Source organism: Monomorium pharaonis, chromosome 9, assembly GCF_013373865.1.
Source record: "Monomorium pharaonis isolate MP-MQ-018 chromosome 9, ASM1337386v2, whole genome shotgun sequence".
Lineage (NCBI taxonomy): Eukaryota > Metazoa > Arthropoda > Insecta > Hymenoptera > Formicidae > Monomorium > Monomorium pharaonis.
Genome location: NC_050475.1, coordinates 1,513,821 through 1,536,318, shown reverse-complemented (window position 1 = coordinate 1,536,318; position 22,498 = coordinate 1,513,821). Strand labels below are relative to the sequence as shown.

At 37.7% G+C, this 22,498-nt stretch overlaps 5 protein-coding genes and 1 long non-coding RNA gene across 10 annotated transcripts; 2 read left to right on the top strand and 4 right to left on the bottom strand.

Moving 5' to 3' along the window:
- The first annotated feature begins 1,098 nt into the window (after nt 1-1,098).
- LOC114255389 lies at nt 1,099-1,974 on the top strand. The gene is made up of 2 exons (XR_003626672.2): nt 1,099-1,523; nt 1,627-1,974. It is a non-coding gene; the product is annotated as an uncharacterized LOC114255389 (long non-coding RNA).
- LOC105837827 (protein PELPK1) lies at nt 1,697-5,910 on the bottom strand. 3 transcript variants are annotated; one of them, XM_012682934.3, is made up of 2 exons: nt 5,028-5,910; nt 1,697-4,296 (listed from the first exon to the last, which is right to left on the bottom strand). In XM_012682934.3, exon 2 carries the CDS (start codon nt 4,007-4,009, stop codon nt 2,759-2,761), a length of 1,251 nt encoding a protein of 416 aa, XP_012538388.1. In that variant the 5' UTR covers nt 4,010-4,296; nt 5,028-5,910; the 3' UTR covers nt 1,697-2,758. The 3 variants fall into 3 exon arrangements, with proteins under 3 accessions (XP_012538388.1, XP_012538387.1, XP_012538389.1); XM_012682933.3 differs by lacking the exon at nt 5,028-5,910 and adding an exon at nt 4,661-4,799; XM_012682935.3 differs by lacking the exon at nt 5,028-5,910 and adding an exon at nt 4,402-4,654.
- Nucleotides 5,911-6,115: 205 nt separating this feature from the next.
- LOC105837826 (H(+)/Cl(-) exchange transporter 7) lies at nt 6,116-10,394 on the bottom strand. The gene is made up of 12 exons (XM_012682932.3): nt 10,050-10,394; nt 9,788-9,907; nt 9,434-9,632; nt 9,093-9,346; nt 8,839-9,016; nt 8,107-8,631; nt 7,865-8,034; nt 7,603-7,782; nt 7,321-7,530; nt 7,004-7,249; nt 6,851-6,931; nt 6,116-6,768 (listed from the first exon to the last, which is right to left on the bottom strand). The coding sequence occupies exons 1-12, from the start codon at nt 10,200-10,202 to the stop codon at nt 6,667-6,669; spliced, it is 2,418 nt and encodes an 805-aa protein (XP_012538386.1). The 5' UTR covers nt 10,203-10,394; the 3' UTR covers nt 6,116-6,666.
- Nucleotides 10,395-10,830: 436 nt separating this feature from the next.
- Nucleotides 10,831-13,465, bottom strand: LOC105837820 (intraflagellar transport protein 46 homolog). The gene is made up of 4 exons (XM_012682922.3): nt 12,772-13,465; nt 12,380-12,660; nt 11,974-12,165; nt 10,831-11,779 (listed from the first exon to the last, which is right to left on the bottom strand). Exons 2-4 carry the CDS (start codon nt 12,604-12,606, stop codon nt 11,197-11,199), a joined length of 1,002 nt encoding a protein of 333 aa, XP_012538376.1. The 5' UTR covers nt 12,607-12,660; nt 12,772-13,465; the 3' UTR covers nt 10,831-11,196.
- Nucleotides 13,466-13,746: 281 nt separating this feature from the next.
- On the bottom strand, nt 13,747-16,405 carry LOC105837821. The gene is made up of 4 exons (XM_012682923.3): nt 15,301-16,405; nt 14,908-15,122; nt 14,576-14,751; nt 13,747-14,246 (listed from the first exon to the last, which is right to left on the bottom strand). Exons 1-4 carry the CDS (start codon nt 15,385-15,387, stop codon nt 14,092-14,094), a joined length of 633 nt encoding a protein of 210 aa, XP_012538377.3. The 5' UTR covers nt 15,388-16,405; the 3' UTR covers nt 13,747-14,091.
- Nucleotides 15,015-21,198, top strand: LOC105837819 (sodium-dependent nutrient amino acid transporter 1). 3 transcript variants are annotated; one of them, XM_012682919.3, is made up of 9 exons: nt 15,015-15,146; nt 17,835-17,957; nt 18,031-18,283; nt 18,619-18,841; nt 19,008-19,382; nt 19,617-19,983; nt 20,329-20,605; nt 20,755-20,849; nt 20,925-21,198. In XM_012682919.3, exons 1-9 carry the CDS (start codon nt 15,132-15,134, stop codon nt 21,060-21,062), a joined length of 1,866 nt encoding a protein of 621 aa, XP_012538373.1. In that variant the 5' UTR covers nt 15,015-15,131; the 3' UTR covers nt 21,063-21,198. The 3 variants fall into 3 exon arrangements, with proteins under 3 accessions (XP_012538373.1, XP_012538375.1, XP_012538372.1); XM_012682921.3 differs by lacking the exon at nt 15,015-15,146 and adding an exon at nt 16,763-17,740 and having other exon boundaries at nt 19,008-19,283; XM_012682918.3 differs by lacking the exon at nt 15,015-15,146 and adding an exon at nt 16,764-17,740.
- Nucleotides 21,199-22,498: the final 1,300 nt, after the last annotated feature.

Here is a 22,498-nt window from a genome sequence, read left to right as displayed (position 1 = left end):
TCTCACATGGCTCGCGTATCGTTTGCTAGCACGACGGCACTCTCAACACAACACCGTATCTACACAACACCGCACAATTCAATTCTGAACACGCGAGACACGCACGGAGTCGACAGAGCGTCCGACCGGCGCTGGAACGCGAGGTAACATGGCGTACGTGACCGCTAGCAGGCAGACTCGGCGGAACTCGGCGCTAGTCGGCGCCACTCGGCGTTGCTAGGCGACCGTTGCTTGTTGACTCGCCGCGCCTGCGCCGCTGCCGCCATGTTGCCCCGTTGCTCCGCGCTCAGTCACGTACGCCACTCCAGCGCCGGTCGGACGCTCCGTCGACTCCGTGCGTGTCTCGCGTGTTCAGAATTCATTGTGCGAAGGTACGGTGTTGTGTTGAGAGTGCCGTCGCACTAGTTTGCCTTCGGTTTCGAGTGAAGTGTTTGCGTGCACATTCGAGCAAAGTGTGAAAAGGATATGTTCGGTAGAATGTGAAGTGCTACTAGTCGTGCGAGCATACGAAATTCTCGAAACAAATTTGTTTCCGTTTGTTGTATCTCGGCGCGTAATTTTCATTCAAACGGTTTTCCTCGGCCTGCGTTTCGAAGTTACGTGAGGTCACGCCACTTTCGTGCCATGTAGATTTTCGTCGCCAATCAGACGAGCCGTACTTTTCACGTATTTTTTCAAATGTAACGGTCGCGCCAAGTGAAATTCTCGCGCACGGTTTGTTTTACTCGTGTGTGATATATTATCCGTAATATCGGGATTGCCGAATAAAGTATCGGGCGATGTTATTAATGTGCGGTTCGAGAATAGCAGGACGATGTCAGCAGAAACTGAAAAAGGAACGTAGCAGCAGGAGCAGCGACAGCAATCGGTGAGTGAATTTTTATCAAATCAATTAATTGAAATTATATCATGTATATGTGGTATTGCACATTTATAGAACACGATTATGCACATTTGCATAAAACAGATTTAAAATATGAATGCATATAATTGTAAATTTATGGGTATAGCATGAAACAGAACCAAATAAACGTGGACATAGCATAGAAGAGACCCAAAAAGTCATTCACATTATCTATGGGATTCATAGATATTTGACTATATAGTTCAATGTGCACGTTTTGTGCACATAGAGGCGCTGATGGATGAAAACACAGCCAATACAGGGACAGAACTAGCCGCCGGTTTAATCATCTGATTAACCTAAAAAAAATCGGCCAATTAAATTTACAAATATTCCCGCTAACCGCAGAACTTAAAACCGCTGATCTTATCATTTATTCGCTTTTCTTTGTACATTTCTTGTAAATTATAATTCATATTTGTGTAAAATATAAAACTTTATCTAAACAAAATCTAATTAATGAAAAAGAGACCAATTCTTGTCAAGACTTCACACTTTAACGTTCCACCATAGATTTATCGGAATGTATTGAAATGAATAGATTAAATCAATTGATAATTATTGGATATTTTTACTTAAAATTTCTACCTATAACAAGTGATAACTTCTTACAATCGAGGTAAACATTTAGAATTATAAAAAGTGAAATAGAAATTCTATTTACTGTCTTACAGTATAAAAAAAATATAAATATTAAAATTTTTGGTCATAATTTTCCACAGGAAAAATTACATTATCTGTGAATATTCCACACAAGCGCTAGGCCAAGGAAAAAAGAACAAGGTGTCCGCATTGTATACAAAATTTTTATTTATTTAACGATATTTTACGGCATATATTTACGGGATTATACTTTCCATTAGGTACAATTTGAAAAGCTTGCATCCTTCTTTTTTCTCCTCTTTGTTTCACTTGAAACGTATACTAATGATTTGCGGCATATGCGAGTCTTAACAGAAACCATGATGTAACCATCTTTTTTTATTTATAAAATATAAACTAAGATTCTCTAATATTCCCTAAGGCCCGCTTTCATAATATAATTTTTGGGGGGAGAGGAGGAGTTTAATGTGTCAGATCTGCAAACAGATGTAAGACACTTGTGACTATGATTATTAGCCTTATCGAAGCCCCGAATGATGTAAATGTTCTGTATTTTTCTTCCCGATTGCTCATTAAATTGGTACATCATTTTAAGAGTATTCAATTTCTCTTTCCATAACTTCACACATTATCTAGTTTACTAGCTCCAACTTCATTTAGACATTCTATTAAGTTCAAGTTAAAACTTAATATATGATTAATCAAAACGTTAGGCTAATTATAACTAAAAAATTAATACATACTTTTATAGGCTCATGATTAAATAAACATTACGCGTGTACATACACGTAATTTTTAACGATAAGCTTATGAACGAGAGTGTATCAATTTTCAAGTTGCAATCAACCTAAACTTTTGGTTATTATATATTGTGAAAACGAGCCTAAGTAGTACAATATGTGTATACAAATTGGTACCTTTATTCCCATTTCTATGTTACTAAATTGCAACTTAAATGTAGGAAACCATTGTCAGTCACTGTTCGAATGACATACGTGCACGGACCGAGCTGAGAAGACTAAGTAAAGAGGTTCTCGCGTAAAGTGAAAAAGATAACAGTCAATGTTCTTTTATCCGTTGGAGAAAGAAGGAGCGCTCGAGCAATGCACGTACGTCCGCTATGTATATGTCCGGGTCGTGTTAATACCACAGTCCGAATTGAAGCGGTAATTCGTACAAAGCAACATCTGGTGAAACGAATAAAAGGCTATGAGTAGTCTAATCGCTAGCTGGCTAGCTCGCGTCGGCAGATCATTGTTGCGCGTTGTGCTGCGTCTCATGCAGGCAGTCCCGCACGGCGACCCGGGCCTGTTGGATGCCGTTCTTCAGCCTCTCGGCGGCGCTGCGGCTGCCCGCGTACGACAGACGGATGTCCCGGCCGAGTTCCTCGATGATCAACAGCAGCTTGCCGTAATTATTCTGGCCAGGTACCGGCTGGTAGTTGATCATGCTGGATTGCGGGCTGGCCTGTGCCACCTGCACGGTCTGCACGTTCTGCAGATTCCTCGGATTTGGCACGGTGATGACGGGTTCGGGGATACGCGGTGGTGGCAGCGACGAGATCTCCGGCATCTTCGGCGGCATCTCCGAGATCTTCGACGAGATCTCCGACACCTTCGGCGGGTCGTTCAGTTTCGTGATCGTTATCTCGTTCATTTTGGCCAGCTCGTTCAACTTCACCATCTCGTTGGTCATTTTCACCGGGTAGTCCGATCTCTCCATCTTAACGATGTCGTTCTGCATGTTGGCCATCTTCATCATCTCGTTCATCTTCGTTTTCTCGTTCATCTTAGCGAGCTCCTTCGCCATCTCGTTGATCTGCGCGATTTCGGTCAGTTTCGTAATGTCGTTACTGTACTTTGCCATCTCTGTCATCTTCACCATTTCGTTCAGTTTGGCCAGCTCGGTTATCCTCTGCGCCTCGCTGATTTTGGCCATCTGCGATGATATCTTCAGCATCTCGTTCATCTTGGCCATCTCGTTGATCTTGCTAATGTCGTTATACTTGGCCATCTCGGACAGCTTCACCATCTCGTTCATCTTGGCGATCTCCTGCATCTTCATGTATTCCGTAGTCTTAGCGTATTCCGCCATCTTTTCCATCTCGTACCTCTTCATGTCCTGCGACATTTTGTTCAACTCGGAATTCATCTTGCTAAATTCCGCCAGTTGAGCCATTTGAACTATATGCTCAGGTACTTTTCCCCTCTCCATCATCTGCTTCAATTCCGCAGATATCTTGTTCATATTCATCTCTGACATCTGGGCTATCGTGGTGGAGTCGGGCACAGGCATCTTCGACAGCTCGGCGATCTTGGAAATCTCTCGCGCGAGATTTTCGTCTAGGCAGCGCTTCTTTTTGGCGCGATGCCTCGCCATCCGCTGGGCCTCCTGCATCCTCCGCAATGCCGCCTGTTCCTCGGTCTCTTTGGCTCTGGCGTTTTTCATTATCTCCGCAGTCGTATACAGTCTAACAGCACGTTCCTCCCCTGTCTCTGACATCTATAGTCTCGCATTTCCCTCACTGTCTCAAGGCAAGATGATACTCTTTTGGCATTGAGCTCAACACACTGACATAAGTGACATTGATTCCATCTCTCCAATCCTCTATCATTTTCAAAGTCAAATTACAAGATAGCTAAAATAATGTAGACTAAATCGTGGATAAAATTAATATTTCGACTAAATCCAACTTATTTCCGCAATACCCGTGTTTGCTTCTTTAACAACCACAGTGCTGTCCATTCACCTCACGAGTGCCACAACTCGAGAGACAGTCTATCGGGCATCTGAAATAGATGGATAATTATGTTACAAGGATAGCAATAAAGAAGAAGATTATAAAATATAATTGTATGAATATTCGCGAGGGAATTAATCTTACAAATCCTAACCTAACGAGAGAGACACGAATCGCGTCACGTCAAGCCACCTCGATAAATCGAGACAACCTGTAAAACATTTGTCGCGGAAAGCCGTGGAGATCCGGTATCCCAATTTTCGACAAGTCGCACGGGATAACAGAGAACGCGAACGAGAATCGACGATCCTTCGTTTAAAAAAAATGCAAACGATATCCCGGACAGCGAGTCTTCCTCGACGACAAACTTGCTGCGGGAAACTACTGCGTGCACATTCCGGGAATCTTCTCACCGTTGTCTCGATCTGATGCGTCTACGAGCCGCATCACCGCATCGGTGTGCGTACTAGTGCGTTCATGCAGTCGGGACGAGAGGAAAGTTCGAAAAGAATTGAGCGTCCGCGTCTCACGCGTCGGCGTCGAAACGGAGCGGAGTCGCAGTCGAACATGCGGGTGGACGCGCGCGCATGCGCGCATGCCGAATCTAATTGTAAGAACGTCGTCTTGCGGTGTTGCGGTGCGGTGTCGACTTCTCTCATCTCACCCCCACCGCGCTACTTGTCGCGCACCCTTTCCGCCCGCCGTCGTTGTCGTGACCGATCATCGACAACAATGGCGGACACGTTTTGGCGGATCGGCTGAAGCGCATCATCTACTTACCCTGGCGAGATATCTACCGGTCGCGAGGCTGCGACACCTGCCTACGGATTCCTTGACGCGCGCCGCATCCGTTGCTCCGCGTTTCACGTCGATCCGCACGACCCTTACCCGGTTTATCCGGCGAAGCAGCTGCACGAAAGCGGTGGTATCGGTCGACACGTAAGATTTTCGGAGCAACGGAGCCACTTCAAGGGGCCAAGCGGGGTCGTCGTCGTCGTCGTCGTCGTCGTCGCCGCCGCCGATAGGCTGCGTGTGACGTGGTTGCGTTTATTGACCATAACCCCTTCCTACTATCGTCCGCAACCTCGCGCGACAGACAGGTGTACGACCAGCGAAACTATTGACCGCTCGTCGGCGCCTCTGCGTAGCGTCCTTACGTGGCGGGGTAGCCGCGCGTCTTAAAGGCAGCGCCAAGACGAGACGGCGGCGGCGGACGACAAAGAGAAATCGAGAGAGGGAGACGCTTCCCTTCGGATGGAAATGAGACTGTTCGCCATCCCCCATCGGAAAAACGAACAATCGATGACACGTACTTTTCTCGACGACGTGCCAAGACTTGCTCCAAGTGGAAGATTCATATTTTGGAGAGAGAGAGAGAGAGATGAGAAGCCGGTACGCGTTTTTGTCGCAACGAACATAAACATGATATTAAGTAATGCATGCCAGCTGTAGAAGGTTAACAAAAAAAAAGTAAGCATTTAAATCATACAATTGAGAATTTATAGATTATATAGGATGCTTCGTAAATATCGATACTTAAACAAATTGTATCAAATAAAAAATGTGTACAAATATAATTTTTAAGTTGTGAAAGATTAACAGAAATTTAATTTGTCACAGATGTAATGGTTATAAACATTTTAATCAAAATAAAATGTTGACAACTTATATCAAAGACAGAAATATTTTCAATTTTACTTTTATATAATTTTCTAATAAATTTAGAATGATTAAAATGTTTTATGTATAATTTATATCTAAATTTTCTTTATTTAATATTGATTTTCTTTCTTAAAGTAATGATATGCAATATTAAATCATCCTGAAAGGTCGTAATCAAGGTTTTTTATCATTAAAACTAGATAAAATTGTAAAAATAAATAAATGGATTTTTTATTATGTAACAGAAATACTTTGTTTTTGTTTCAGACTGCACATATAAAGATTTGTAATATAATAAATAATATCTCATTAGAGAGAATCAATGAGATAAAATAGTGACTAAAACTATTCAATATGTACATATCGTATGAATACTATTTTCTGTTACTGTTGGTTATTCTACCAGTGTATCTTTTCTTTAAACTTTGGTCATGGCTTGGGTGGGAATTATTTGTAAATAATTAAAATTTTGTTATTAACTAAAATACAAGCCAAATGATAAGTATCCTTATATGTACATGCACATACAAGTATGTATAGAAAGATGTTGAGGTTCTTTCTTTAATGCAATTATGCATTTTGACATATAATCTGTTAAATTATTTTTAAGCCTCATTAGCAATGTGTACACACACACACACACACACACACACACACACACACACACACACCTAAAATTTTTACATGATAAAATACATGAAAATGTTACAACAGATATAATTCTAAAATTCGATAAAAAAATTCTAAAAAAATTAAACTAAATTTTGTTGGTTATTAAAAGTTCATCCAATCCCATTCGTCCACGATGCTTCCATATCCTGAACCTAGCAACATCTTTTCTAGTGATAATACCAATTACCTGGATAGAATAGATAAATATATTATTTTTTAATAAATTATTTAGCTCTCATAATAGATTGTAAAATTTATTGGACTTCTACCTCGTTTGTGTCATTTACTATCGGTACATGACGTAATCCTAGCGCTCTAAAGAGTCTGAATGTCCTTGGCAGTGTAGCAGACTGTAAAAGAAAAATTATATGAGTCTAAAATACTTTCACGTAAAAAGATTAATATAAACAAAAATTACTAACGTGTTGCACTGTATAAGGTGAAGGATTCATGAAATGTCTCAAATCAATTGTATAAGTTTTTTCTTCTTCAGTGATGGCGACTTGCTCGATGGTTGGATACCTAGGGTACTCGTTTCTAAACATATTTATGGTTAAAGGTTTCTCCCAAAATTCCTCGTATTCGTTAAACACTTTATTTTTTAAAAGCACTATTAACTGGGAACGTAGTATCAAACCTCTAAGTCGACCGTATGAAACTATCTCGGCCTTAAAAGAACGATACGATCAGTAAATATACAAAATTGTTTGAAACAAATGTTTTTTGCGCATCCTATTACCTGATCACTACTTGGTGGGTCAACTACCGGAAATCCATTGAATGTAACGCATTTCAAAAGCTCGACGATATGCCCGACATTTTCGACAGTCTTCAAAGCCACGACGGGATGACTCATTATCTCGGTTGCATAAATATTATTTGAGAGTGGAGGTGGTTCCCATGGAAGCAATGGAATCCCTGCCATTTGTATATGAATATCATAAATTCCCTAGAAGATAAATATTTTATTATTGAAAAAACTACACGTATGTATATTTAGAAGAGTGAAGCATATACTTACTTCATTAAAGAAATCGCCAACCCATTTTGCCATTATTAGAACTATTATAACAGGCAAACCAAAATATATTCCCTGAGTTGCTTCTATCAAAATCGCGGTTAAACTTATCGTCATTCTAACTACACCTCCTAATTGTGCGGCAGCGCCTAACAAAGCGTATTTGCCAGGATCTAATACTTCCTGTAATACAAAATTATTTATGTACCAGTAATTGTTATTTTGTCATGCACGTTATGTCAGCGTTCACATTCACAACTCTTACACAATTTGGGCATAGCTTCGCGAGACCTGAACCAATTAATCTACCCCATGCAGATCCAATCAACAGAGAAGGAATGAAGAGGCCACTGGACATTGATAAGCCAAAAGTCATGGCAGCAAGAATAAAATACAACACAACAAAAATAGCTAACGTTAGATCATTGTGTGCTCCTGCAAATATGCAATTTATATGTCTTTTATCTTTCGACAAAATTACATTATTACGAATTGCATTTCGTGTACCTTTAGGATCATGAAACAGGGATCGTACGCTGCTTTCCGGAGTTTGAAACCACAAAGAGGCAACTGCATTGTATTGTCCTTCTTCGCAATACATTTGAACTGGAAATTTGGTAGGATCATTGCCTAACGGTTTACAATCATTGACAAAGTATATCATCAAGGATCCTATCGTCGCGCTTAATATCGCCACCAGGACAGCCTCGATCACCTTCCGCCATTTTTGTGTCACGAATCGCAAACGAAAGCAAGTGATCTTGTAATTGACATGGTTCCAAAGAGCGCCAAATAATCCACCTAGTGTACCCATTACCATAAACAAAGGTATCTCGTAGATTTCATAAGGAATCGACTCAAATTTTCCCAAATTGAGCAAACCAGGAAATGAAAGATCTCCGGGATGTCCGTGATATGCGCTCAAGATCACGTTCAACGTGAACGTAGTAATCATGCTAGCGAAGAATGTTCTCCATGTAAGGCTTTGGTTGAAAAAGCTAGTACCCTCTTCTATACTAAATAAGACTCCACCTTAAAAATACAAGTTGTGTAATTTGTTACTAAATTTTGTAAATATTTTTTTGTATAGTAATAATATAATGTACATGTTGTAATTGCATAATAATCTATAGTAAGATAAATTGACATTTGTAAAAAAATCTGTCATTAAAAACGATAATGCACGAGAAATGGGATACTTGTATATATCTCATTAATATTATATTTAATAGTATTTACCAATGGGTGCTCCAAAAGCCGCCGACACTCCGGATGCGGCACCCCCGGATACAAACTCTCGTTTCTCGTGATCCTCTCTAAAGTACTCGAATATTTTCAAATCCTTCTTAAAAGTGGTACTTTTTCCCTGAGAAATCCCCGCGGCTACAACGGCACCAGAGTGGATCATAGGACCTTCCTGGAAACGAAGAATGCAAAAAGTGTGAATAATCCAGATGAGCATAGAAAGAATGAAAGAAGAACTTTACGCTTACCTTGCCTCCTGCTAGACCTCCAACTACGGTACATATAACACCAATAGTTTTCACAGCCAGAGTTTTAATACGTACAACTCTTGGTATTTTGACTCCATTCAAGTAACACTTTACTTGTGGAATACCACTTCCCGCGGCAACAGGCTCAATATAGGACACTAAAATGGCACCTATAAAAACTGGTATTATGTTTAGAATTAACCACATCAGGTATGGTACCCATAGGCAGCTTCCTACCACGCAGTGGTCCACATCTATTGACACAAGAGATGCATATTATTTTATATATCTTCAAACAGTATGCATATCTATTTAAGAACCAAGTATGTTAGGAAACGTACATTTTTTAAGCCAGCCGTACTTTAGGCTGGATAATTCTTCTATCAATATATCTACAAAGCACGCTATAAGGGCAGTACAAATCCCAATCAATAGAAAAATAAACCACCTAGCAAAGTTTTTTCTAACGATAAACTTGTATCCTTTCTTCCTTTCTTCATCTTTTAGAAGATAATTCTCGCATGGGTCATAATCCAGGCTCTGGAAAAAAGGTGTAGTTATTTATTCAATTTTAATTTACTAAGAGAAGATAAGATGGTGCATAGTAATAAAAAATACTAAAATGTAAACATATGTACTTAAGGAGGTCAGAAGGTAATTGCATTGATTTTAAAAATTAATCGTTAATCAGTTACCTCGTAATTGGTTGATATGAAGTTGGTCGCCCCTGGAGTTATATCCCTGATATTCAACCTTTTGGACTGACCCCAGATAACCTCTATGTCGCTGCATGTTGCGTTAACGTTGGCGGAGCTCTGTGTTGACACAATATAAAATACTTCTCTATAGATATACTTCTAAAGATGACACTCGCTGGAACTATTTTAAAACAATCTAGAAACCTAAGAAGCATCATAGATAAGCGTGAAAGCGTGACGACCAAAAAAATTTACATACCCGGAATCGCACGGATTCGATATCCTCATTGGAATATGATGCAAAGTTGTTCCTCGGCTTGAGCAGCCTTTGCTCATCGTCCTCGTCATTATAAATATCAATGATGTCGTCTTCTCTATCATTCTCAGCGCTGGCTTCCGTCGACGGATTCATTGTTTATGAGCGACGAGGATCTAGGAGTCGGCTTCTAGCCGCATTTCTTAGATACAAGACAACCTGGACGATCTATGGATCGAAAAACGTTCACACATGTCACAACGTTGACGTACGCGAGCTGGCACGAGATATGAGATATGAGGGGCGCGTGGCGCGTGTACATACACACAGAAGGATAAAATATCGCGCAAGACTGAATTGGCGACAGATACGTGACTCAACTACGCGATTGCGGAAGCGCAGCAGCGACGGCGGCGACGGTGGCGATCGACCAACCGACCGATTGATAAAACGCGAGCATGACGCACCAGAGTATCGGACGCACGCACGAGTGTGTTGTCCTGTTATCCTATATTTGCAACTGAGGGAGAGGGAGAAAAGGAAGAATAGACTGTAAATTAGCCGGGCTAGAATGCTCCCGAAGTCAAGATCATTTAAGACTGCATATATCTCGGAGAAACAATGTGATAATAAACGAGAATCAATGTTCAAATTCGTTTGGAGTCTGGATATCGTAAAATTTATTATTTATTATAGCCTTTAATGAGCTATTCTTCATTCATGAATTCTCATTTTGACGAAAACACTTGACTGGATGCAGGGAAACTTTGATTGAAGGTGTATTAGAAATATCACGTTGTAATAAACATACCAGTGATTGAACATGTCTAGACACTTGTCAAAAAATTAATAATCATACAAATGCTTTTTTATTATTAATATTTAAATTCAATTATATAATCTTCAATATTTAAAAAAATTACAATGAAATTTTAATATTATAATACAAAAGCATTTTTGCAATTAATAAGCTTTTGTATTAATTAACTTTAATTACAATAGTTTACAGTCAAATCTTGTACCTACTAAGTGTCTGTATAATTTTTGTACTTATGTATATGGATACTAATTAATATAGAATTCTGACTGCGTGTTCCTCGAACGTGCTTCCAAAATCAAATATTCCTCAAGCCTAAGTACTAGTCTAATTCTAACTGAAGTTCTGGCTTTCAACGTTTCTAATTTCCAGGTACAACGTGAACAGCGTGTAGAGAGCTTCCAGTCGGGTATTCTCTTGCGTGGGAATGTCCAGAAGGTTGCAGACCACATCGACCAGCTGCGGCAAGTCGCAGTCGAGCTCTGCTAAATCTACCTGCAATTCATTGAGTTTGTCCTCCACCTGCGGCGGCCACTGCTGCATCAGCCCATCGATGTCCGGCATCGTGCAGTTTATGTGCACACCCGGCAAATGTTTACTCCTGTGCAGCTGATTCATGTCGTCGATCCACTTGTCAATCGACTTGCCGTTCCTCTCGGCGTCCTCTATCCTTTTGACGACCGCCTGTCTCGCGGCAGCGCCCGCGCTCCTGGAGTGATTGCGTAACTGCAAATGTAGCACCGCTGGATCCGATTGATTGGTGCAGGGCTCGTCTAGCACGGTCAGGCCAACCTTATCTTCGACCCCGTCAGGTCTCGGCACCTTTATAAAGGCGTCTATGTCGCCAACCGCTGGTATGTAGTCAGGAATAAACGGTATCAGTTTGTAATTGAGCTCGATCTTTTGTGGTGTGTACCTAAATGGATTGACAATTGAGATCAATTGTTTGGTTGTAAGAACGATAAGTCAAGTCTTGAAGAAAGCTCGATAATTTTTTTATTATATCTAATTGATTAATTAAATCTAATTAATTTTATTACTATCTTTTTTATTTTATTATTGCAGCTCTTATTTAGCAAATAAATCTATAAATTCAACAGAAATGCTTGCCTCAGTATATTTTGGAACAATTCCCTGACTTCAGTCGAGACCTCCAGATTCTCAAATTCGTTAGGGTCATACAAGTCGATCGACTTCACGACATTGGTACCCTGTATGTCGTCGTCGTCACTCTCCTCGCTGTCCGAAGGATCGCTGCCAATTCCCAACGATTTCTCGAAGCCGACGTCACCGTGCGAGTATCTACCGAATTAAAACGTAATTACTCTGCGTTCATATTTTGCTTATAATAAGTACAATAATTATCTATAAATACAATAATTACGCGAAAAAGAGGAATGTTTTACAGGAAAATTCTACGATAATTCGATGAAGCTGACAACGTCATACGCATTATTGTTAATTAGCGGCAGTAATAAGCCATGTATAATTTGTATAATTGGCATCGCGCGATTACCTCTTGAATCCGTCCTTGCCGCCGCGCGGCGAGCTGGACGCGAACGTGTTCGTGCTGTCGCTCGTCATGCTTCTCCTCGTTTTCCTAGAGCTTGCGGGTCCGCGGCTTACCGGGCTCTTGATTTCTTCAGCATTACGTACCACAATTGTCTCATCGAATTTACCGAACGTCGTATTGTCGCGCATTCTCTCGTCCTCCTCCTCGTCGCTGCTGTCCTTAATATCCATGATTGTCGTCGAGGAGTGTCCATCGGCACGTCCTTCGACGATCGCTCTTAGAGTCTGTATGGCGATGAGTGTGTATAGATCAGGTAGCGAATTGTTCTTATCGCGATCTGTATAAATTTATGACCGTTAAATGTAACACACGATGAAAAGTATAGTTCGTCTGACCTGTTGTCACGTGCTACTCTCACGTTGGACACTTGGACAAGTTGGATAGCGGTTTGTTTTCTTAACGTTGCCATAGTTTCATCGATTGGGACGCATATTCTTTGAACAGTTATTCAGTTCGAATTATTTAATAAGAATTCATAACGTCTCTAAATATGTATCAAATAATAATTTAATTCCTAGATATAATTATTAATATATATGAATAAGATATAATTTAGTTTGTATCATTAATAATAAATTAATAATATAAACACGAAAAGCGTACAAATGCGAGAAGCGAATTTTTTCAATCGTCTGTAATATAATTATTTTCTGCAGAAGATAAGTGTCTAATGGGTAATTCCCTTTTCATTTCCGAATAACGCTTTTTTTATCAATAGGAATCCCCGGCTTTGTGGCACAATTTAAAATGAATCAGATCACGTTTTATAACTGCCTGTTAAATAGATGCAATCGCAATTTATTGCTTATAAATTTTGCAATAATATACTAGAATTTACATTAAGGTGTAGCATTGTATTTACATTTAAAATGTAGTACGAGACTCATGTATTTTTCATCTCGAGTATTTCTCATTTCTATTTGCATTTTAGCAGTATTATAGCGATGTTGTATCTCGGGAGATTTATATATTTTTAAAATATTCTATAATTTTTTTTCCACTTATATATTTTAATTATATTTCACAGAGACAACTGCAAGGCCCATTTAAAAAGATCTCAACGTTTAATACAAATTTTTCAACCACGTGTTTTTTTTATTGATCACGCTCAATCTTTATGTGCGTAATTCACATAATCCAAACGCAAAAGATACTGCCCGCGAAGATAAAAATGGCTCTCGTTTTATGACAGGCAATGCAGACAAGATAATAAATTGCTGATGGGAGCTCATATGTCTCCTTATCTACCGATAACGTCAAATGGGTTAATCGCCATTAAAAATGCCGAACCAATTGGTAAGAACTCATAAGCGTGTCGTAAAGCATTTATTAAGCGCATGTTATAAGTCAATTATAAATATGTTCCTCTTACAAGGATTACATTCGATGATACGAGCAACGAATAAACATTGATAAAAATATAAAAATCAGTCGGTACAATTATTGTACATCCGTGCGGTAAAAAGACTATATAAATATAACAAGGAAAACAGTTACAATAATCGAAAATAGTTGTTATAGTTATTAAAAATTGCCAAATTGACATTTGAGGAAGTCATATTGTAATCCTTTTCAGATGAGAAGACGATATTTTCATCTTGAATTACGACGAATTGTCTCAATCCCTTCATTAATCTCGATTTCGATTATTTCCTTTAAATCGGATACTTTCCGTAAATCTGACCGCTCCTAGTGCATCTTATCAACCATTCCCGGGATGTTGTTTGATAAATAGGATGACCCGTCTGCGTCTTCGAAGAGTGCTTAATAATATAGCTAGAGCGCGCGTTGTGATTCGAGACTCTAGATTCTAAAGTAAAGACAGAGGAAAAAGAATTAACTTTGTGAAATAGACTCTTGCCAAGACTTGTCAAAGACTTGCGTTATGTCGTACATCGCGTATCTGCGATATCGCACGACGAAATGTTGAAATTACAATTTGTGTTATTGCAGACAGTTTAGAAATCTTATAATAATACAATCTGAAAAAAAATTTAGGAATCATAGAAAATGTAAAAAAATTTTTTTTTCCATTTCGACTCAAGAAATGAATCAAGAATGAAAAAATAGGGAGACATTCATTCGCAGTCTCTTTTCGAAAAGGATAAAAAACCTGTTAATTGTTTCTTTTATAGAGACCTTTATGAGGCAACACCTTGGTGTTTGAGATAACCGGATGCGAGATATTTCGCATTTTGGGAATGTCGCACGATAGACCAATCGAATCGCCGCAAGCGTGGAAGCAGCTCGTCGTTAATCCCGCGGTTCTCGAGTACCAGAAGGACGAGGGATCTTCTTCGAGAGCCATAGAAATTCTATTAGACGCAAAAGCACGGAAAAGGATCTCGATTAAATTCTCAGCTTTTGTAATAATAACTGTTTAGTATTTTGAAATATTTTAATAATAATTATAAAATAATATTAATTAAATAAATCTTTTCTTTCTTAATAGTTGAGCTGTAAAAACTTACGTCTCGATGTTGCTTGCATCGTAGTTCGACGCTTCGTTCTTGGACGAATTCGTGGACACTATCATAAATATGAAGAGAAGTCCACAAACGGCAAGGAAGACAAAAAAGTCGGCGATGGAATTGTGCGGCTCGATGACGCGTGTTTTCAAATTCTCATTATCAAGCGAATCCTCTTCCGCAGAAGCGAACCATATAAACTCACGGAAGGCAAAGTTCTGTGACACATGAAACTGCATTGCGTAAGTCCAGTATACATTACATACATATATGCATAAAACGAGATATAAAACTTTGCATAACTTGCACGCAATAACATCGATATAGTAATGCAACATGGAATATTGTTGTCAACTTTTTTTGATCACAACCGAGTTAGATATAAAAAAAACATACTCGCACGAATATTAATATCTGTTTGACAATCAATTCAATCAGGTAATACACGCCCCCAAGATTATCCATAACTTGGCTATCGCTCATTAATTGTCGTTAAGCTGATTTAAGCGTTGCTTTTTAAAATGTACAATTTTTTATTACGTGTCATTCTCATAAAAATTGATCTATTAATTGAAAAGCCTGACAAAGGCATCGCGTCGAATCGACAGTCATTTTCGTGCGCATGCGGATAATTTTATGAATTGTTCGTTTTCGATATACATATATCTAATTTTTAATTTTTTAATAATATACAAAATATTACATGAAATAATGTGAAATCTTTAAATAATTAGAAAACAATTACAATAAAAATATTTGCGCACGTTTGTATTCTAATTTAATTAGAACTATTTTTAATCTTAATTTGTTTATATCTCGCAAGTGAATAACATTATACATGTATTTCCATAAAAGTGGACCTTGAACATTGTATGATGCAAAAATCCGTACAATGTTGTATATTTTATACGATTATTCTCGACTACGATTATGTTGCATTTTAACGCAGATATATTATCGACAATCATGACATGGATATTCTTGTTATTTTAATTATAACAATACATAAATATCAATATATTTATTATAAATGTCGTTTAATAATTTAGTAAAAAATAATGAAAAAATAGTGTTGCTATCGTCAACAAATTTTTTTTAGTTTTGTCTCGTTAATCAACGAGTCAATTTATCTCAAATTTATTCATAGGAGTAATATAAACGTATCTAAGAACGTGTATAAGAAACGTATTGTACGAATAAGCTTATTGTGGGTTTTGCAAATTTTTCTATAAATGTCACTGTGCACGTCACAACCGTTATTTACGTGAAAAAGATTCTAACGATATTTCCCGCACAATTTTTAACATGGAGGCGGTACACATGTCAAGGAAAAAAACATTGAATACTCTAGAGAAATTATAACCTTTGATTAATCTTAGCGATATCACATCTCTCTGATTAATCAATCGACGCATGATTTTTTAGCACGACGGACACGTGTTTCGTAAAAGTAATCCAACAATTTCATCGATGCGTTACATAATCCTAGTCTTTATACTTTTATGATCTTAACCTAGTCTGGTTTTTGTTCAGATAAAACAATCTTACCTTAATACTTAAAGTATTTCAAACACGAATGCACATTATGTCAATGTTTACTCCCATTTATCCATTTCACAGCGCAATTGATCAAGATAATCCGATTGCGTAATTAATTCTTAATTACATTGGCGAGGAAAGCTATTGTCCATATTTCTCGGAGATTAAGAAATATTTCTCTGCAATTAAGAAATAGGATAAATCACACATGCACACATACAATAATAATAATAAATTCCTACTTCTGAACCTATTGTAATTATATCACACTTTTTTATGTCAAAAGTTTCACGAATAGGAGAATTCAATTAAAAAACACTCTTGGCAATTAATAGTCTGATTAATAGAAATCGTTTTCGAATACGGAAAAATTCTACCTGCGTATCGAGTTCATATACGCTACGAGAGATCCTTGAAGATATATCTAAAATTACTGTAAAAAATGTTGGTTTACCGCGCTGGTTACATCAGGAGGAGGAGATGAAAGAACATGTAATGTCCGTAAAGTAGCATGTGTGCGGCACACACCAGAGAACTGGTATCTAATCGAAAAGGAATAGCTTTATGCGAATCCAACTTTACGCGGATTTGTTGACCAATCGGTGGCTAACGAGCGGCATAGATCTCGTTGGACTCGTATCCTCGAGCAGTGCGGATGCAAGGAGCGCATCGGTATCTTTGTTTTCTGTCGATCGGAGATTTGCAAACGCGACGGTATCTTCGGTACATGAAATTATCCCGAGCGCTTCCGGATAGGTTGTTATCTTCGTCGCGGGGCAAGGAAGCCTTCAGTCATTAATTGCATGTTTACAGACTCCGTTGGGTTTCTTTCGTAGAAATTTGTAAATTGGCAATATTCTGAAGGAGAGATCTGTGCGGCGGATCAGCGAGTGATCGCTATACGTGAAGTGTCAATTATATCAATGAAACATCTAATTAATTGTAAATTCTGTCAGAAATATTACAAATTGTGAATGCGAAAAGAAAAGAGCAAAAAAGAAAATAGCACTCTCGTTCGGAGAATACCGCGAGAGTGAGACTTCGGTTCAGTATCTTATCGCGAAGTATATACGCGAGTGAAGATAAAGATTGCTCTCCTGCGAGAGTAATTACCACGGGATCCTGCCTTCGATATTTATCGGTGAAAAAGTCCGGAACGGCGCGGCGATCAACGTTACGCTCTGTCGTGAAAGACCAAAATTTTGTAGACTGATTCTTAGTTTCTTCTTTTTTACGTGTCTCACGTATTCTGTGTGACATAATGGCTAAAACAGAAAAGATAGAAAACGGTGTTTATGTAAGATTTTCTCGAATTACATGTAAAATAGACGAAGTCCGGGTACCCGGATAATTTTCTATCAAATTCATTCGTGAATACCTTTTTTTTTCAGAAACACAGTGGACATACTAATGAAGCTTTTCAACTGGACGGTTTCGATTCTCACGAAAATATTCCACCCGATTACACGATAGCGACGCATCAAGATAAGCAGCAGGAGCCACCTGAAAGTGCAGTACGTATTAAATACATCATTTCGTCAAATCAATAACATTATCAATTGTACAAAATAAATTTTCAATGGCCAGGTGATCACTAAGGGGTCGCAGTGGGGAGGTAGATTAGAGTTTCTGATGGCCTGTATAGCTACTTCCGTCGGATTAGGGAACGTATGGAGATTTCCGTTCACCGCGTACGAGAACGGTGGTGGCGCCTTTCTGATACCTTACATCATAGTCCTGATTCTTGTCGGGAAACCGTTTTATCTTTTGGAAGGACTCTTGGGACAGTTTACCAGCAGATCCTGCGCAAAAACATGGTACATGACGCCAGCCATGAAGGGTGAGATAATCCGAAGAATTAAGATAATGATTTTGTTGAATTTAAACTGCCAGTGCTTGTCGAAAAATATGAGATTCTTCTCAAAATTACTTAATCTAATTACTCAAATAATAAATATTTTTTACCTATTAAAATAGTAAATTACTTAAGATTTGATTAATGGTACTAAAAACATCGTAAAAACGTTAAACATTGCGAAAATCTTCCAAAGATTTGTCTTGTGTATTCACGTAATTTTATAATAAATTTTGTGAATATCAAATGGTCTTATTCTCGATTTTTTAAATCTTGCGATATCGAGAATATCTGCGGTACTCCTTCAGATACGCTTTCAGGATTGGGATACTCTCAGGCTTTCGGCGCGTTTTGCGTCGTTTCATACTACTGCGGCTTGATGGCATTGACGTTATATTATTTGGTATCGAGTTTTCAGTCTGAATTACCATGGTCATTCTGTCGTCCGGAATGGCGGGACTATTGCATCGACGTCTCGACGAATAAAAGTATCTTCGAGAATCGTAACGTCACCGTTCGAAGTTCCGCGGAGCTTTATTTCAGGTTCGAGACTAAAACACAATTAATGACCTTTTTAAAGTTTTCTTAATGATTAATTTGAAAGTCGTTATTAATAATACATTAATATTACATTATATTTAATATCAACGTTTTCTATTAAATAGTCTTTTCAAGACTGACTAATATGATTTTTAAATATAATTTTTAGGAAAATAGTATTACAGGAATACGAGTCCATTGAGGATGGTATCGGCGCGCCGTCCTGGCAATTGTCGATAGGTCTATTTCTTAGTTGGGCTTGTGTCTTTTTGGTGCTTTTTCGCGGCGTGAAAAGCACAGGCAAAGCCGCCTATTTTCTTGCGATATTTCCTTATATCGTGATGATAGCTCTGCTGATCAGAGCCGTCACTCTCGAAGGTGCCATCAACGGCATCCTCTTCTTCATAACGCCAAAATGGGACGCCCTGTGGAAACCCACCGTCTGGTACGCTGCTATTACACAATGTTTCTTCTCATTGTCAGTCTGCTTCGGCCCAATCATCAATTATTCATCTTACAATAATTTTGAACACAGAGTGGACAGGTAAAATATAACAATATAACAAAAGCTATTAGATAGAATATATAGATTGAGAAGATTAAAAATATTAACTAAATTATTTTTTTTAGCTTTTATACATACAATCTTTCTTTAAAAAAATTAAAAATACTTTCAACATATTATTTTTCAACTTACATTGCTGCAAACTCGTCAATTTTAGTTTTTTGATCCAAAATTTAAAAAATGTTACCTATTTTATTCCGCTTATCTCTTCAGGGATGTAATGATAGTGACTACGTTGGATACGTTCACCAGCCTGATGGCCGGTTGCACAATCTTTGGTATTCTCGGTAATCTAGCCCATGAGATGAAAACGAAGGATATCGCCAAGGTAGTCCGTGGCGGCACCGGTTTGGCCTTCATCTCCTATCCGGACGCGCTATCGCGTTTCACTTTCGTGCCGCAACTATTCTCCGTTCTGTTCTTCATCATGCTATTCGTTCTTGGTATTGGAAGTGTCGTCGCGTTGTGCGGCGCAACTATTAGCATCTTTCGCGATCATCTGCCCAAGATGAGACAGTGGTTGTTGGTGCTCTGCGTCACCTGCTTTGGTTTCATTGTTAGCCTCGTCTATATCACTCCGGTGCGTTAAACAGGTCACCTACACTTGCTCTACAGTACATATAGTTGACACAAACATTAGTCATAAATGTTACGCGTCTAACCGATACCTGATAACTAATCGTACACGTGTTTGAACGATATAGAAATGCACGCAAAATTCCACGCAAAATGTTAATTGAATTCATTTAACGTTAAATGCTAAAAATTAGAACGGAGATTAAGTCGTTCTGTCTTGCTTTTAATCATAATATAAGACAAATGTTTACATTTTTTCAAATACTTAAAAATTTCAAAGATCTTAAAGAGCAAAGATACTTTTGATAGAATTTTAATTCCTCGTTAATGTAATAAATATTGATTTTAGAGTGGTCAATGGTTTATAACGTTGATCGATTATTACGGCGGTACTTTCGTGGCAATAATCGTCGGCGTTTTCGAGGTGATGACCATTTTTTGGGTGTACGGTCTTTCAAATTTTCTCAACGATATTGAATTTATGTTGGGCAAAAGACTAGGTTTTTATTGGCGGGCTTGTTGGCTCATAGTCACACCGTTACTCATGGTCGTCATACTAGTTTACACATGCGCCACTTATGAATCACCCACATACGACGGTGCACGATTTCCCAATTATGCTTATGGTCAGTAAAATTTTTCCGATTTTATAATTTTATGTGTATCATACTTAATTTCTTCTATTACACAGTATCTACACAAAGTTATAAATTTTATCGCGAATTATAGATTATTTAAAGCAGTGCGAAGCAATATTTTTCATTTTTATTTTCAGGAATAGGATGGTTTGTTCTGATTCTAGGAGTATTTCCCATAATATGGTGGATCGGTCATAAAATAATTACAAATAGAATGTCATCTTTTACTGAAGTAAGTCTCGAGGTAAAATGAAACCAATATATTCATAGTTAAAGTTGAGGCCTAATAAAATTTGGAAATTTACAGTCTGTCAAAGCGGCATTTCGACCCGCGAGAGGTAAATGGGGACCTAAGAATCCAAAGATACACAGAGAATGGGAAACATTTGTGACGGAAAAGAAGTTCGAGGCTCAAGGTGGTCTGATAAAGGTGTTTTTCAAATAGAAGCTGAACGTTATTTATTGTTCCCTTGTTCATCTAAGTCATTTATGTGCTCTTATTTAATCTTTATTAACTAGAGTGTAATGTAGTTAAAAAAAAAAAAATAATTTTACACATTATATTTTATAATGTATCTTAAAAGGTAACATATTTTTCAAAGTATGTCACCAAATTAGAATAAAGATATATTTAAATATAAAAAATATATGATAAACCGTACCTTATAAAACGCGTCATGCAAGATATGTCATCGTTATTTAATTGCACATAATTCTTTGTTTTCGTCATCAATTATGGCTGATTCGATTTATGTGATCGTAATTCTTCGGTTTGATTTTCTCAGCTTCAAAATTATGTCGGTTTATTATTATGCGGATCAGAAACCAGTCAGATAAAACGTGTCATTATAGAAATCCGTTCGATTTGGCTGTTTACCTCTCCGTAGCATTACTCTCGACGCATTTGATAATTGAAATTTACTTGCGGTATCAATAAATCGTGCGGATAACTCGCTTTTTTTGTTTATCCGTATTTAAGGTGAAGGAAGTTATATTGATATTACGTAATTAATGAGGGTTGTAGAAAACGTTACTTGAAACTACAGCAATCGACCGAATTAAATTTGATTAACTATCTAAAAATCCAAGATTCAATGATTTTTTAAAATTGAGTACAAACTGAATATAAATTATGGTAAGCTATCCACAACGTATCTGTTTACGCAATTATAATCGTATTAATCTATCATAATATCATAATTGCCTGCTGTATATTAGGTTCCGAGGCATCCTCATTCTATTCGCGAATCGAATATCCTCCAATAACATCGGTATTAACTATCACTTAGTTTCACTTCGGAGTACTGGATCAACGACATAATTATAAAAGCAATTATAGGAGTTAATCGTCACATACATTCCATTCGTCTTGTTATAAAATATCATTTGAATTACTCATTTGTAAACCTTGGCAGGTGCGAATCTTTAAATAGACAGAGTGCAACATAAAATATAATGAGACGTCTGCAAGAAATCCATCTTCCTCTCATTGTTCATAATGCAACAGCATTTCCTTTATTATCCCATCTGTTTCATTACATCTTCATCGTAAATTTCACATAAAATTCGCCTTTTACCTGAAAGAAAGAAAAAGAAATGAGAATGTAAAGATTTCTCGTCTCTCGATTATTTCTTTCTTTTTGGATTTTATGAATCCAAAATCTATCCCAGATAAACTAAATGTTGTTTGTAATAAATTTAATAATTAAATGAAAATTGTTATATTTATAAAAAATAAATACATTTACATAAATTTTATTTAGCAATGATTCCTATTTTTGTGTTATGCTGTTGTAACAACATATGTATAAAAATTATTTTCTTATTTTATATTTTATTTCTGATAAATCATATCAGTAAAGCATTTTTTTTTAATAAAAT

Bases quoted from the DNA above. Each gene is read 5' to 3' on its own strand.
- LOC105837827 (XM_012682934.3), bottom strand. From the start codon at position 4,009: ATGTCAGAGACAGGGGAGGAACGTGCTGTTAGACTGTATACGACTGCG.
- LOC105837826 (XM_012682932.3), bottom strand. From the start codon at position 10,202: ATGAATCCGTCGACGGAAGCCAGCGCTGAGAATGATAGAGAAGACGAC. The intron at 9,347-9,433 runs GTACGTTTCCTA...TTGTGTCAATAG, and splicing joins GTACGGCTGGCTTAAAAAAT to ATGTGGACCACTGCGTGGTA. The intron at 8,632-8,838 runs GTAAATACTATT...TGTATTTTTAAG, and splicing joins GGCTTTTGGAGCACCCATTG to GTGGAGTCTTATTTAGTATA.
- LOC105837820 (XM_012682922.3), bottom strand. From the start codon at position 12,606: ATGGATATTAAGGACAGCAGCGACGAGGAGGAGGACGAGAGAATGCGC. The intron at 12,166-12,379 runs GTAATCGCGCGA...TTAATTCGGTAG, and splicing joins GGCAAGGACGGATTCAAGAG to ATACTCGCACGGTGACGTCG. The intron at 11,780-11,973 runs GCAAGCATTTCT...CAATCCATTTAG, and splicing joins TTGTTCCAAAATATACTGAG to GTACACACCACAAAAGATCG.
- LOC105837821 (XM_012682923.3), bottom strand. From the start codon at position 15,387: ATGAGCGATAGCCAAGTTATGGATAATCTTGGGGGCGTGTATTACCTG. The intron at 15,123-15,300 runs GTATGTTTTTTT...CATGTGTCACAG, and splicing joins AGATATTAATATTCGTGCGA to AACTTTGCCTTCCGTGAGTT. The intron at 14,247-14,575 runs GTCTCTATAAAA...TCTTTACTTTAG, and splicing joins CAAGGTGTTGCCTCATAAAG to AATCTAGAGTCTCGAATCAC.
- LOC105837819 (XM_012682918.3), top strand. From the start codon at position 17,705: ATGGCTAAAACAGAAAAGATAGAAAACGGTGTTTAT. The intron at 17,741-17,834 runs GTAAGATTTTCT...TTTTTTTTTCAG, and splicing joins AGATAGAAAACGGTGTTTAT to AAACACAGTGGACATACTAA. The intron at 19,984-20,328 runs GTGCGTTAAACA...TATTGATTTTAG, and splicing joins GCCTCGTCTATATCACTCCG to AGTGGTCAATGGTTTATAAC.